The following is a 13,696-nucleotide window of genomic DNA, read 5'->3' on the forward strand; positions in this document are numbered from 1 at the left end:
GGGGGGAGGCGGGGCGCCCGTCCCCTTCGCCCTCAGCCCTCGCCGCCGACCCGGGAGGTGCCCCCTGTCATCTCAGGACGGGGACAGATTCTGCGTCCCACTCCCTCGCGCTACCTTTGCCGGTCTCTGCCAGGAAGATCCCTCCTTCCGTTCTTGGCTGGGCTGCAAGGCTGCCCCCCAACAAGCCCGGACCTTGGAGGCGCTGCACGACCTGGCTCTTCCACGCCGCCCACTCACGCAGCCTCTGCGGGGTCGCACTGGCCCGCCCTGAGGTCCTCCCATTCAGCAGGGGCCTTCCCCCTGAACGCCCTCCCCCTCCCCGCGTCCCTGTCCCCGTCCCCGTCCCCGTCCCGCTCTCCTCCGGTCCAGGCGCAGATCTCACCTCCCAGAGCTCCCTTGACTACCCAAAGAAAGGCCCCCAGTGCCTCGGCTTCTCCTCACTTGGCTTTTCCTTCACAGCATCCACCGCAACACGTAATTACATATTTATTTGGGTGCTTATGATTTTAATTGCTGTCTCACTCACTAGACTGGAAGATCCAAGTGGCCAGAGACTGTGTTGGTCTATTCCCCCTTCCACGTACTGACCATATTCATCTAACAGGGACTTCAAATATGTGTGGAATGAAAGGAAAAATATACAGAACCGTAGCTCCTTTGTGTTACTAGCCTTCTCTCCAAGCTCCTCCAGGGCAGTGAGGAGCACCGCCCTACTCCCCAGGGGTCTTCTCATTTCACCTATTTATCCTTCGGTTTTCACAGAAAGGCCAAGGGTTTGTGCTAGACAGAGAGGCCTGAGGACTCTTAGCTCTTCCCCCTCCCCACACACACAACACACACCTAGCAAGGTCCTACCCTGCTCAGGTGGCAATTTCCTTTTCCTTGCCTCTACCATCAAGTCACAAAGCAGCCCTATCTAAAAATCCCCAATGCACACAGGCATGCACATGCGCAAAACAACTCTGGGGGAGGGGGGGTACATTTTCAAGGTCTCTGCTGTTTTAGTGTCATGTTATTGAAACTTCCCCTTCCCCAAAGGCTCAGTTCAGGGCCTTCTGTGTGAAGTCTTTAAACAACAATGTTTACAAGTCCTCAACAGCAGTGAGATGGAACCCATCAGGGTCCTCTTGCTGATTTGTTTCTCTCCTCACTCCAGAGAGTCCATGTTTTACTACTGGTTGGCAGTGTCAGGCTGACCCAACCTGGGTAGAAACAAGAGCCCCTGCCATCTTCTAGAAGCAGACAGGCTTCGCCCAGGATACCTGGGGCTCTGGGAGTCTTCAAGGATCTCCATCCACCAAGGAAGGTCTTCCTTCCAGACTGGCCTTCTCTCACTTGTGATCACTCCTCTTAGCTCAGGACTGTGCAGGGCCCCAGGCTGTGGCCTCAGCAGTCCCCGGGATGCCAGGAGGGCACACTGTCTGGGCCCCATACACAGCAGCTATGGCCCCAACTTCCACATGGGAAGAGATGGAGTCTCCTCCGGGGCCCCAGACTCTGCCCTGGCTTCAGTCGGCACACAGCAGTGGCTTCCCAGAGATCTTCAGGTCATCAAAGGGCAAAAGAGCAAAGGGCTGAGGAAGAGAATGGAGAGAAGCAAGATCAGGGCTCATGGGAAAAAGGCAGCAGTGGGGGAAGGGAGCTGGGGAGACAGATGGGCCTTTCCTCTCCACTGAATGACGGTTTATTGGGAAACAAATCTTCCTACTAATACCCCAAATAGTGGCCCCTCTGAGCTAGGGAGAGGCCTGAAGCCTCAGGCAAGCCCTCACTCTCTAAGATAATGTCAGAATATCAGAGCTAACAAGGCCCCCAGAGGTAATCTAGCCCATATTTTTTTTGGGGGGGGGGATTTATGAAACATTTTGAATATTATTTTAGGTGGGCCCTAGGCCCAATATGAGGCTTGAACTCATGACCCTGAGATCAAGAATCACTTGCTCTACTGATTGAGACAGCCGGGCACCCCTGAATACTGTTTTACATTGAACACTTTAGATTTTTTTTTTTTTTTAATACTCATGAGAGACACACAGAGAGAGGCAGAGACACAGGCAGAGGGAGAAGCAGGCTCCATGCAGGGAGCCTGATGTGGGACTCGATCCTGGGTCTCCAGGATCACGCCCTGGGCTGAAGGCAGGTGCTAAACTGCTGAGCCACCTGGGCTGCCCTACATTGAACACTTTAAAATGGGAAAGACCATACAGGAAATCTAGGTTCCATCTCTCTTTAAAATTTCCAAGACCTGTGACACCTGGCTGGCTTGGTGGTTGAGCATCTGCCTTTGGCTTAGGTCATGAACTTGGGGTTCTTGGGATTGAGTCCCGTGTAGGGCTTCCCACAGAGAGCCTGCTTCTCCCTCTGCCTATGTCTCTGCCTCTCTATGTCTCTCATGAATAAATAAAATCTTTAAAAAATATATTCCAAGACCTGTTAGTACTAGGCCCACATTCCTCCTCTGCAACTATCTGCTGAAGCCAAGTAGAGTGACCCTTGGGCATAGACTCTGATTTCCTGCAGGCCCCTAGGTCTTACACCTAGCCTGCCTCGCTGATCCACTGTAGCTGCAGGGCGCCTGTCAGAGCCCAAGTTTGAGCTCCTTGGTCTTGACTGACTAAGAAGACAGGCTGGGGGAGAGGCAGAGGCTTGCCCAAGGTCCCACAACTGGTGAGTGGCTGAGTCACAGATTAAACCCGGGGATCCCAACCCCTCGGCTCTCTCAGCTGTTAACAGCTGTTAACCCTCTGCTGTGGGTCCAGGGTCCCAGAGAGCAGAGCTGAGCCTGTGCCTCTTACGTCCTCAGCCAGGTCCTGGGGAGTCTCGTCCTCCACGTTCCGCAGCAGGGAGTCGGCGCCTGCCTCACACAGAGTGGATGAGATGCTGCTGAGGCCCCGACCTGCCGCAAGGTGCAGGGGTGTGCACCCATTGAGCATGCGGGCGTCTACGCGGGCACCAGCCTGGAGCAGGAACTGCACCAGCCCCCGCTCCTGGGTCTCCACAGCTAGGTGCAGCGCTGTCTTTCCACTCGTACCCTCCTGGAGGGGAATAAGAGTGTCAGCCTTGTCAGCCAAGGGCCTCTAGAGGAATCATGCTTGCCTGGGGCTCTGGATAGGAGGGTGGAGTGCCACCACTCCTGACTGCTGGGCACGCCCCCCTCCCTGGGGCTGGGGCAGGTGGTGGGACAGGCCCCCTCACCTGCGTATCAATGTCAGCTCCGTAATGAAGCAGTAGCTCCATGAGTGGTCGGTTTCTCTGCAGGGTGGCGATGTGGAGACAGGCCAGACCTGGGATGGGGTGAGGTGGGTGTTGCTAATCTGCATAGACCAACCCTCTCACCCCCTCCTTCAGGGACCTCCCTACCCCTCAGCCCCAAGGGACTGACTGCCCACTCAGTGCCTCTGATCACAGGACTGTTAAAACACAAACCTAAAAAACCCCCTCAAAAGTCTGAGGGGAAAGGAACTCAAAGTTTCCACCTTTTCAGAGTCATGTTATTGAAACTTTCATGCTTCAGGGGTTAGGTTGCCCAGTGACACCCCACATACACACACCCTCCCCCAACACACATACCCCTCCCCCATTCTCTCTCCCCCTCCCCCCACCTCTCTCAAACTCCACCTGCCTTCAAACCCTGTCCAAAAAGCCACTTGCTTCAGAGCTCTCCAGGATCCCCAGGCCCCAGGCCCCTCCCTAGGGGCCACCTCCTGCCCTGTGCTCCCCTAGCCTTTCTTCTATCTCCTTTCTGGCGTAGACCTCCCTCTGCCTACACAACTATATTCAAAGTGATATCCTTCATCTCCTTCAAGTCTCTGCTCAAACGTCCCTGCTTCTTGAGGGTTTCCCTGGCCATTCTCTTTCAAAATCACACCCACGCCCACGTCCTTCAAGTTCTAGTTCTCACTCTGCTCTACTTTTCCTGCAGCACTTACTGCTTGTTAACCTACTAAGGAACTCACTGCTTAGATTTATTGTTGGCCTCAATTATCCTCTGTTTTGTTCACAGATGCAAGTCCAGCTCCTGGAATAATGTCTGGCACATAGAAGGCCCTCAGTACATTTTTGTTACATGAATTAATGAGTTCATCTAATCTCTGTTACATTCGATATCTCTTTTTTTAAAGAGATTTTATTTATTTATTTATTTGACAGAGATAGAACCAGAGAGCACAAGCAGAGGGGATGGCAGAGGGAGAGGGAGGAGGAGACTCCCCACTGTGCAGAGAGCCTGATGCAAGGCTCCATCCCAGGACCCTGGGATCATGACCTGAGCCAAAGATAGACACTTAACAGACTGAGCCACCCAGGCGCCCCTACACTAAATATTTCAAGGGGAAGGTTTAGCTCTCTGTTTTGCACATGGTAGCTCTTAGTAAATTGTAAATCAAATTCATTCATTCATTCATTCATTCATTCATTCATTCATTCATTCAGCAAAGATGTACTGAGTACCCATGTGCTTAGAACAGGAGGTACACTGATGGACACGCTGTGAGCCTCCTTTTCCTGAGAGTGGAGTCCATCTCCTGCCGCTTCTCATCCCACGAACCCTGAGGCAGGCTGCCCATACCTTGCCAGTTTTGCAGCTGGAGGTCCAGGGAGTGAGGTGGTCCTCGGCCTGGCTCTGGCCGCCCCTCCAGCAGGCAGCGGGCACAGGCCAGGTGCTGGCGCTGACAGGCCACATGCAGTGCTGTGTCACCATGTCGATCCTGTAGCACCCGACTGGCCCCCTTTAGCACTAGGGCCTGAACCGCACCAGGCTGGTCCAGATGTACAGCTAGATGGAGTGCTGTCTGTAGGCACAAAGGATCACAGGGCTATTGTAGCACACTCCTACATCTGGGGACATGTTAGGGCAGACCCAGGAATTACCAGCTGCTGGTACCTTCCCTGAGGGCAGCTTATAAAGGCTATGGCCCTGGGCTTCCACAGAAATGCTACCAAACCCTTCCCTCTGTCACCACCCACCGAGCTCTTGGGACCCCTAGTTCTGGAGGCAGGCTGAGCCAAGTGGGTCCCTGCTCTCTTGCAGATCTCCTTAGCCCCTGGAGTAAGGACAGATGGGGGCGGGGCCTACCCTCTCACCATCTGGGAAGATCTCTGTTATCCCCAGGGGCCAGGTGACAAGGAAGGGTTGGAGGGAGGAAAGACAGAGGTACCAGGCAGCCTCCACCTGGCATACTTTTTTTTTTTTTTTTAATTTTTATTTATTTATGATAGTCACACAGAGAGAGAGAGAGAGAAGCAGAGACACAGGCAGAGGGAGAAGCAGGCTCCATGTACTGGGAGCCCGACGTGGGATTCGATCCCGGGTCTCCAGGATTGCACCCCGGGCCAAAGGCAGGTGCTAAACCGCTGTGCCACCCAGGGATCCCGCATACTCCTTTTTTAAGGCTCCAGGAAGATGCCACCTCCTGTATTAGGCCTTCCCTGGCTGTTCCCCACAGACACCAGATCCCACAGCAGCTGGTATGTGTCTCTATCACCACTTTTGTCACCATGCTATGTAATTAGTTTGACATGAGTCCCCTAGCCCAGGCTCAAGCACCTTGTGGGCAGAGACTGTGTCTTACTCATGTCTGCATCATTGGCTTCTATCCCCATGTCTGGCATATGGTTTCCTGAGTGTGAAGCCTATGTATGCTTGTGTGGCTGCTGGGAACGGCAGGTACAGGTATCTGGGCATAGCCCACTCTCTCCATCTACCCACCCACCTGGTAAAGGTTGTTCTGAATGTCCAGGACCTCCTGGGGCAGCAGAGCCAGGCAACAGAGCAGCACAGCTGGGGCCTCGTGAATCACTGCCAGGTGGACCAGCCTGGGAGGGGGACACAGCAAGAACAGGGGTTAGTGTTAGGGCTCAGGCCCTAGATAGTGAGCTAGGCTTCTGGGATTAGAAGGAAGAACACATCAATGTCTCAGAAGCCAGCCGTGGGCTAGGTGTAGGAAGTGAGAGTCTGAGCCAGGAAGTGAGGGTTGGTGAGGGAAGCCAGGATCCGGGGGCTGGGAGCTCCAAGTTCCCATCTCTGGCGTTCAGGAGGGCCTTAGCCCAGTGGCAGCGTGGGCCAGGTGCTGATGGGACTCGGTCCTTCCTGTTCGGCCCGCCCACACCCCTCTCTCCCTCTGGCCCCAGGGCCCTGCCAGGCTGGCTGCAGCTCAAAGCCAAACTGAAAGCTGCCGGGGTAGCACAGGGGTGGTTTCCGGGGCTGAGCTCCCCACCTCCGCCAACCTCGACAAGGAGGACTGAGAGGGGAGGCGTGGGATCACCCCGACTCCCAGCAACTCAATGTTACACATTCCAGGGGAGAGAAAAGAGAAGCTCTTGGAAGTGGAGCAAGGAGACAGCGAGGCATCCTGTCCTGCTGCCCATCCCAGAGGAATCAGAAAGGCCACTCTTCACACAGAAGGGACTGGGTGGGGCCTGACCAGAGGCCCTCTGCTCTGCATATGCTTCCAAGGGGAGGTCTGTGGTGTGCAGAAAATGTGTGTCTGTTGGGGGCCAAAGAGCCTTCACCTCTTGCTAGGGTGGGAGGGGGCAGCTGGGAGGGGAAGTTCCAGTCCTGGGGTTTCCCCACATCAGGTGGGGAAAATGAAAGCCAGAGCTAGAAGGTGGAGGCCAGGACAGCTGCCTTGGGGCATTTACTGCCCTGAAGGGGTAGTTTGGGTAAAGGCCTCTCTGGGCCCTGGAGGGGGCTGCTCAGGCCAGAGGAGGGTAAGGCTTGGTGGCAGGAGAGGCCCAGGAGAGAGTGGCGGAGGGAGGGAGGGCGGAGGAACCGCTCTGGAAATCCCCTCGGCCAGGGCCTGTTCTGTAGGTCACATTCCTGCAGCCACCTCCCTCTCTCCCTGTCTCCCCTCCTCCCACTTCCTCTTTCCACTTCCAGAAGGCCAGACACCTCTGAGGGAAGAGAGTGCCCCCTCCTCTCTTGGGACCTCCTGGGAAGTCCTGCCACCTCTTCTCCACCTCCCCCTGCCTCCTCTAAACACACCTGTCTCTAACTAGGTAAAGGCTGCAGCTGAGAGGCTGACAAAGGACAGCAGGGTCAGAAGTCTCCAATCCCTAGGCCAAAGGTCAGTCATAGGTATCCACATGGAGCGCCCCCCCCCCCCGCCCCCCCGCCCCATCTTGATTCTGTGCCTGAGGGCTGGTGATCTGGGCAGGTTACAAAAAGGCCTGGGGTCATTCCTGTCCCACCCACTGGGTCCACTGGCTATCTTTGTCAAAGGCTACCCAGGATTAGGACCTTCCCATCTCCAAAAAGCAGGTCAGGACAGATAACTCCAGCCTCCTCTACTCTCCCCACCCCTATTCGTTCCAGGATCCCTGATCTGGGACCCCAGCCCGCCCCACTCTGTTTCTCACCCCCAAATCCCAGCCACCTCCTCACCTGACACTGTTTCTTCTCCCTAAGGGGCAAATCTTCAAATGGCCAGTCCCTTCTACACAAAGTGCTTCTCTTACTTAAATTGCCTGTCCCCGCCCCCACCCCCACAGCCGCCAGGCCCAATCCCCACCAAACTTCATCTGGGCCCAAGAGAGGGAGGGTAAAATAAGGGAATCAGACAGGACAGTGAGGGGGACTTGGGGGATTCAGGAGGTGGAGGGTGTCGGTAAAGCTGACTCTAGCCCTCACTTCCCCTTTCAGAGCAGAGAAGGAAGTAAGCTGGGCAGCCAGCCGCCTGTCTGTCTGTCTGCTGGGGCAAGAGTGCCCCAGCCTGGCTCACCCCCTCTTCCTCACAGCTAGCCTCAGCTCTGCACCCTGGCAGCACCCTCATCCTAAGCTTCCTGACCGCCCCCCCCCCCCCCCACTCCTGCACTGGCAACCTGTAACTGGCACCTTTTGTTTCTTGACACAGGGTATTCTGAGGTCAGGGGCTGGGAATCCCAGATATTGAGCAAACAAAGATGCCTTCTCCCCCAGCAAGAAAAAAAAAACAAAAAAAACCTGGACTGGTCAGGGGACTTTTCCCTTCCAAGGGGCGGGTTACTGGGAGGTTTCCAAGCTGCTGGCTGGGGTTCCAGGTGTCTGGTAAGGGCCCTGTCAGCTGTGCCCAGCTCCCAAAGGGAGGGCAGAGAGATGATGCCAGGGCCTCCGGTCCGGGGCTGGCCAGAGCTCAAGAGCGGGCTGGGAGTGAAGCCTGGAGTTTGGAGGAGAGAGTGGGGACTGCCCCTTCCAGCGACCGTGTCGTGAGGGATCCGCACAGAGTGGGCCCCCGGCCTGCTGAGGATCCCGCAGGCCAGGGCTGAGCACTGATCGGAAGGGGTCCCCGCACAGCCTCGACAGACCCCATACTCACGTGTCTCCATCCTCGGAGATGTAGGTGAGCGCTTCCAGCTGCTGAGGGCTCAGCGCCCCCGCGGCCGGGAGCGGCGAGCGCGGGGCCGGGTCCTCGGCCTCCGGGCCCCCCAGCAAGGGCAGGGGCTCGGTGAGCGACGAGGAGCCGTAGGTGGAGTCGGTCCGCTCCGCGTCCGTGTCCTCCTTCTCGCGTGGCCCCTCGGCTGTTCCCGGAGGATGGGTCCAGGGCTGGGGGCCGCCGCCATCCGAGGGCCTGGAGGCTGGGGCCGGGGTGGGCTCGGGCAGGGAGCGCAGAGAGCGCAGGGACTCGATGCCCGAATCATACTGGCTCTCGTCTGTCTCGTCCGGCCCCTTCCGCGCCTCCGACATGCCAGGGGTGCTGGCCCGCGGGGGCTGGGGCCGAGCGGGATCCGGCTCCGGGCTCCGGGCTCCGGGCTCCGCCGCGCCGCCTTTCCGGGTTGCAGGTCCGCCTCGCAGAGCTGGCGCCCGGCCCGGGGTGGCCTCCTGCCCGGACTGCGGGGGCCCGAGGGGTCGGCGGGCGGCGCGGGCGAGGCTCGCAGCGCCGGCGGCTTCCACGGCAGCGGCTACTCCGGCCGCCGCACTGCCCAGTCGGACCCGCTCCCTCGCCCCGCCCCGGCCCCGCCCCGGCCCCGCCCCCGGCAGGCGCTTCCGGGCCGAGGCCCCGCCCCCCGGAATCCCCCTTGCCCCGCCCCCCGCGTTGGCTTCCACTCCGGGGTTACCCGGTCCTGAGTCACTCGTGCGTTAATTTACCCGTTCATCCATCCATCCATTTGTCCGACCACCCGCCATCCATCTATTCATTCATATTTCCCCCTTCTTCCTTCTTCAAGTCCATGCATTTTCTTTCTTTCCTTCCCTTCTTCATTTCTTCATTCATTTTTTCCCATTCATTCACTCATTCATTCGTTTTTAAAGGAATATTTATTAATCGTCTGCACAGGCTGCATACCACGCAGGGAGAGCATGTAGGTGATGGGATGGCAAAGCTCTGCTTCCTATCGCCTACCCATTTTTCTCAATTTCTGTGGTTTTCTCATCTATCCGTGCCCAGGAGTTTGGGTAGGGAAAGGGGATACCTATTACCCGTAAACGGGCAGTTCTCCCTTTGGGTCCTGGATAGAGGGTCTCCTGGGTCAACTTCCTAAATCACATAGAACTGGGTGTGAGGATTTTTTTTTAAGATTTATTTATTCATTCATGAAAGAGAGAGAGAGAGAGAGGCAGAGACATAGGCAGAGAGAGAAGCAGGCTCCTCGTAGGGAGACTGATGCGGGACTCCATCTCAGATCCCAGGATCACGACCTGAGCCCAAGACAGGTGCCCGACCGTTGGGCCACCCAGGCGTCCCTTGGTTTTGTTTTTTGAAAGTGAGTTTTCTCAGGCAAGCTCTTGTCTTAAAAAAAAAAAAAAAAAAAAAGCAGAGTGGTCATGTTTTTATTATCTAAAAAAAGCAGGGTGGTCATTCTTCACGAGGATGAAACACTGGTTCCAGGCGGTTACAACATCTGGTTACCCCTAGTGATCAGGGAAGTTTAGTTCCTCATGGTGGGGCCAGGATGGGGAGGCCCCAGACATCCTGGGTCATGCTCTGCTGAGGTCCTCACCACAGCCACAGCCACAATGCCAGCACATCTTTCCTCTTTCCCTGTCCCTCCTTTCCTTGGGCCTAAAGGGCCTACGGAGGTTATAGGCAAGCTCCTCCCCCATGGTGAGCTCCAACCCCATGCCCCATGACTCATCCCCTACTCCAAGTGCCATCAACCCAGGGGCAGCTATGACCTTAGAAGAATCATCCCCAATCATCTCTGGAAAGGAAGAAAACTGGAGTGAGTGTAGACAGCTACTAACCAGCTTTCCTACTACCTTCTTCTATGCAACCTCATTTATTCATCCATCTATTCATTCATTTGACAAACATGTATGGGGAGTTTCCTATATGCCTGACATTGGTCTTTCTGCTGGAAGCAAAACTGAGTATCATAGTAACAGTAGTAACCAACAACCCCTAACCCTACCCACACTTAAAAATGTCCCCTGGTCCCAGCCTTCAAAAATCTCCCTGTCAATTACAATACAGAGTGCTTGTGCTAAGACAGGAGTGAGAACAGGGTGGTGTGGGGCACACCTTGGGGTCGACTACCCAGTGGGGTGAGGGAAAGGGAAGAGGACTGGGGGGAGAAGAGAGGTACGTAGTGTGTGTGCTTGGTGGGGTGAATGAAGAGAGAAGAGTGGTGGGTACACAGGAGGAGATGCCCCACTGCTCTCCAGCCCCGTGGAGAATCAGAGTGGAGAGGATATGTTGAGCATGAGGCGGTGAAAAACCATGAGGGGAAAGCCCAAGGAAATTGAGGCATCTCCTTCCCTTGAGGTCAGTGTGATTTCAGACATTTGCAACTTCCTCCCCTGACATGTTCCTCTCTCATCCTCAAAGGCTAGAGCAAAAATACAGTCAGAAACTCCAGACCAGACTACTTGGGCTTTCATCTGGCACTATCACATCCCCATCTTAAAGTCTGGAAGCTGAAATCCAGAGAGGTGAGTTGAATTGCCCAAGATCAAATAGAAAGAGCCAAGTTCTCCTGTCCCTAATCCAAAACTTTGAAAAACACGTTCACTGAAACTTCATTTCTTTTATGAAGGCCTAAGGAGTTGGGGCATCTGAAACCACTGCAAAGACACAAGAACTTGGACAGATGCAGACAGAGGCTGAATTTGGGGAAAAAGCTATCCCAATTCAGTCCTACCTCTGGCTCTGAACTCTAACAGGTGTGTAGCAGCCCCTTTTCTGGCCACATGAGGTCAGCATTGAGTCACTCACCGCTTCCAGCACCTTGCCTGCAGTCCTACTGGAAGCCTTCCTGGGGACACTTCAGAATGAGGAGAGGGACCATTTGGAAAGATGACACGGGGACTCTGACTCAGGCCTCACCGTGGCCAGGGCCTTGACTTTGCTCCTTAGCCCCTCCAGTCCTCCTCTCTCCGCTGTTATCTTTTGGTTCCATTTGTAGTACCCCCACTCCCAGATTCCACCCACCCCAGTTAGGCTCATCTTCAGGAAACAGGCCCGGTTGCCATGGTGACCAGCTGGTCAGCTGGCTCCTTCCTCCCCCCTCCCTTCACCCCTCTTTCCTCTGAGTTTCCAAGGAAGGGTTCTGTGTGAATGGAGAAGTGTGTGGGTGGGTGGGTGGCGGGGGGGAGTTTGTCAGGGGTCTTTTATCTCTTGGAAGCTCTGGGGCTGGCCAAAGGAGTTGGGCCCAGCTCTCCTCCAAAGCCCCCTGCGGTGGATGGGGACAAGGAGTGAGATTACAACTAAATGTGGAGCGTGAGCCTCCTATCTGGGTTAGGAAAGGGCAAGGCTAGGAACTCTGCACTCTTGTCTGTGGTGAGGGCTGAACTAGGTGGACCTCGCTGAGTGAGACCAGAAGAGGGGTTGGAGTTAGATGTGAGGTAGGACTTCCCATAAAGCCTGGATAGGAGACACTGGAGTGAGCCACCAAATGAGATTCCTCCTCTGCCAAGGGAATGAGGGAGAGGCCAGCCTCTTCAGGACCACACCCTTCCTCTGTTTGGGAGGATTTACCGATGGACTGGTGGTGGAGGATCATGCAGGCTGGAATAGTTCTGAAGCACCTTGCCTGCAAAGAGAAGACTAGAAGCAAGACCAGGAGTGAGTGTGTATGGGATGGGGATGGGGGGGCAGAGGCAGTGGCTATTCAGCCTCAGGTGAGGGGCAGGACCATCCCATCAGCTGAGTGCTCTTGTCCCCTGTCCCAAAGACCAGATTATCCAAAGTTTCCTTTAAACTAACTTCCTGCCCACAAATAACCCCACGGCCTTTGGAATGGGAAAGATCTGGATTCTAGGACTAGCTCTGTGAGTACTAGCAGGTGACCTTGAGTAAGTCACTCAACCTCCCTCTACTTTGGTTCCTTGTGGGTAAATGGGAAAGCAGTTATATGTGTTGAAGACTCTAATGTAGCACACGGCAGGGTAGGATTCCATAGTGACTGTGCACACACAGATTGAATACACATAGCCTTTATACTGTTTTATGCTAATGATTGGTACCCCTCCCCATGAAACTTTGTGGTCTTTTAGGGTAGAATATTGTATGTTTCATTTCTGAATAGGGTATACACTAGGTACCTAATACCTGTTTATTGAAGGGATACATCCGGGAGTGAATGAAGGAATAAATGTGTCTTCTTTCAGCCTGTCCCAGGCAGTACATAGGGAAAAGCAGTGTGGGTGGATGGTAGCAAGGGGTAGGCTAACTTGCAGTCACTCCGCTTGGCCTGGGGTCTATGATTTTTGCCTCCTACACCCACAGAAGGTGGTCAGAGCCTTAGAGATTCTCCAGGCAACTTCCTCACTGCACAGAGCCTTAGAGATGCAGTCAACTCCTTCAATGCACAGATGAGAAGCTAAGGCTTAGAGAGGGGAAAGCACTTGCCCAAGGTCACACAACCTCTTAATGGCAGAGCCAGGATTAAGAATTAGAACTCAGGCCTCCTGATCTCCAGCCGAGGGCAATGTACATGCTTCACTGCTTCTTTGGGGGCTGTTCTTCTAGGGAAGGAAGATGGCTTTGTGAAGCCTGGTTCCAAGGTCCTCCCCTCTGCCCTCTGCCAGTCCTTTCTCACATCTAGCTCCAATCCTTTTCCCTTTCACCAGATTCCGTCCCTGTTCACTTGGAGTCTGGCCTCTGAAGGCTGGCTCCTGCATTAACCCATTACCACCCAACTGGGAATAAGGATCTTCCCTGGGGTTCTCCAAGGTTCAATTTCCTCTCCCCACCCTTGGCCCCAGGAACTTGCCGGAACCAGGGATGGGGAGGGATGTTGGCTGAGCCGCTGGCGCCCCCTCCGCGGAGTAGGGACTGAGAGGAGTTGCGGCACAGATCTTCCCAGGATGGGGGGTGGTGCGGTGAGCAGGGCTGGGAGTGGGGAAGGGGTGCGGGGAGCCCCTGTTGCTTCTCCTCTTTGGGGGGTGGCTATTAGGTAGGCTTGGGGAAGGCGGAGTTTGGGGGGCCGGGGGCGGGGCTCCAGCGCTGGGAGGAAGAGGGGGGGCGCGCTGGCTCCAGCTCGGCTCAGACAAAAGGCGGCGGCGGGAGCGGGCGGGAGGCGGAGCGGCGCCGCGAGGGCCTCAAGGTGACACCCGCCCCCGGCCCCGGCCCCCCCGGCCCGGCCCCCTAGCCCGCCTCCCCACCCCCAGCCCCGAGCCCCCTACCCCGGTGCCCTTTCCAGGCCCCCTCCCCCCCGGCGGGGGGTGGGGAGCAGCGAGGGCCCCGCCCCCTCCCGCCCCCTCCCCAGGGCCGGCGCAGGATGCCCTCGGCCCCCGGCAGCCCCCCGGGAAGCCCTGAGCTCGACGCACCCCCTCTACGCC

The 13,696-nt window shown here is 55.9% G+C and overlaps 1 protein-coding gene and 1 long non-coding RNA gene across 5 annotated transcripts; one reads left to right on the forward strand and one right to left on the reverse strand.

Moving 5' to 3' along the window:
• Window positions 1–469: 469 nt before the first annotated feature.
• NFKBIE (NFKB inhibitor epsilon) lies at window positions 470–8,790 on the reverse strand. The gene is made up of 6 exons (XM_038554197.1): window positions 8,292–8,790; window positions 5,712–5,814; window positions 4,568–4,790; window positions 3,196–3,284; window positions 2,796–3,035; window positions 470–1,574 (listed from the first exon to the last, which is right to left on the reverse strand). Exons 1-6 carry the CDS (start codon window positions 8,657–8,659, stop codon window positions 1,509–1,511), a joined length of 1,089 nt encoding a protein of 362 aa, XP_038410125.1. The 5' UTR covers window positions 8,660–8,790; the 3' UTR covers window positions 470–1,508.
• LOC119874170 lies at window positions 8,003–13,409 on the forward strand. Of its 4 annotated transcripts, none has more exons than XR_005367760.1 (4): window positions 8,003–8,315; window positions 10,743–10,846; window positions 10,951–11,978; window positions 13,121–13,409. It is a non-coding gene; the product is annotated as an uncharacterized LOC119874170 (long non-coding RNA). The 4 variants fall into 4 exon arrangements; XR_005367761.1 differs by lacking the exon at window positions 13,121–13,409 and adding an exon at window positions 12,088–12,522; XR_005367759.1 differs by lacking the exon at window positions 13,121–13,409 and having other exon boundaries at window positions 8,012–8,315; window positions 10,951–11,077; window positions 11,831–12,522.
• Window positions 13,410–13,696: the final 287 nt, after the last annotated feature.

This window comes from Canis lupus, chromosome 12 (genome assembly GCF_011100685.1).
Source record: "Canis lupus familiaris isolate Mischka breed German Shepherd chromosome 12, alternate assembly UU_Cfam_GSD_1.0, whole genome shotgun sequence".
Classification (NCBI taxonomy): Eukaryota; Metazoa; Chordata; class Mammalia; order Carnivora; family Canidae; genus Canis; species Canis lupus.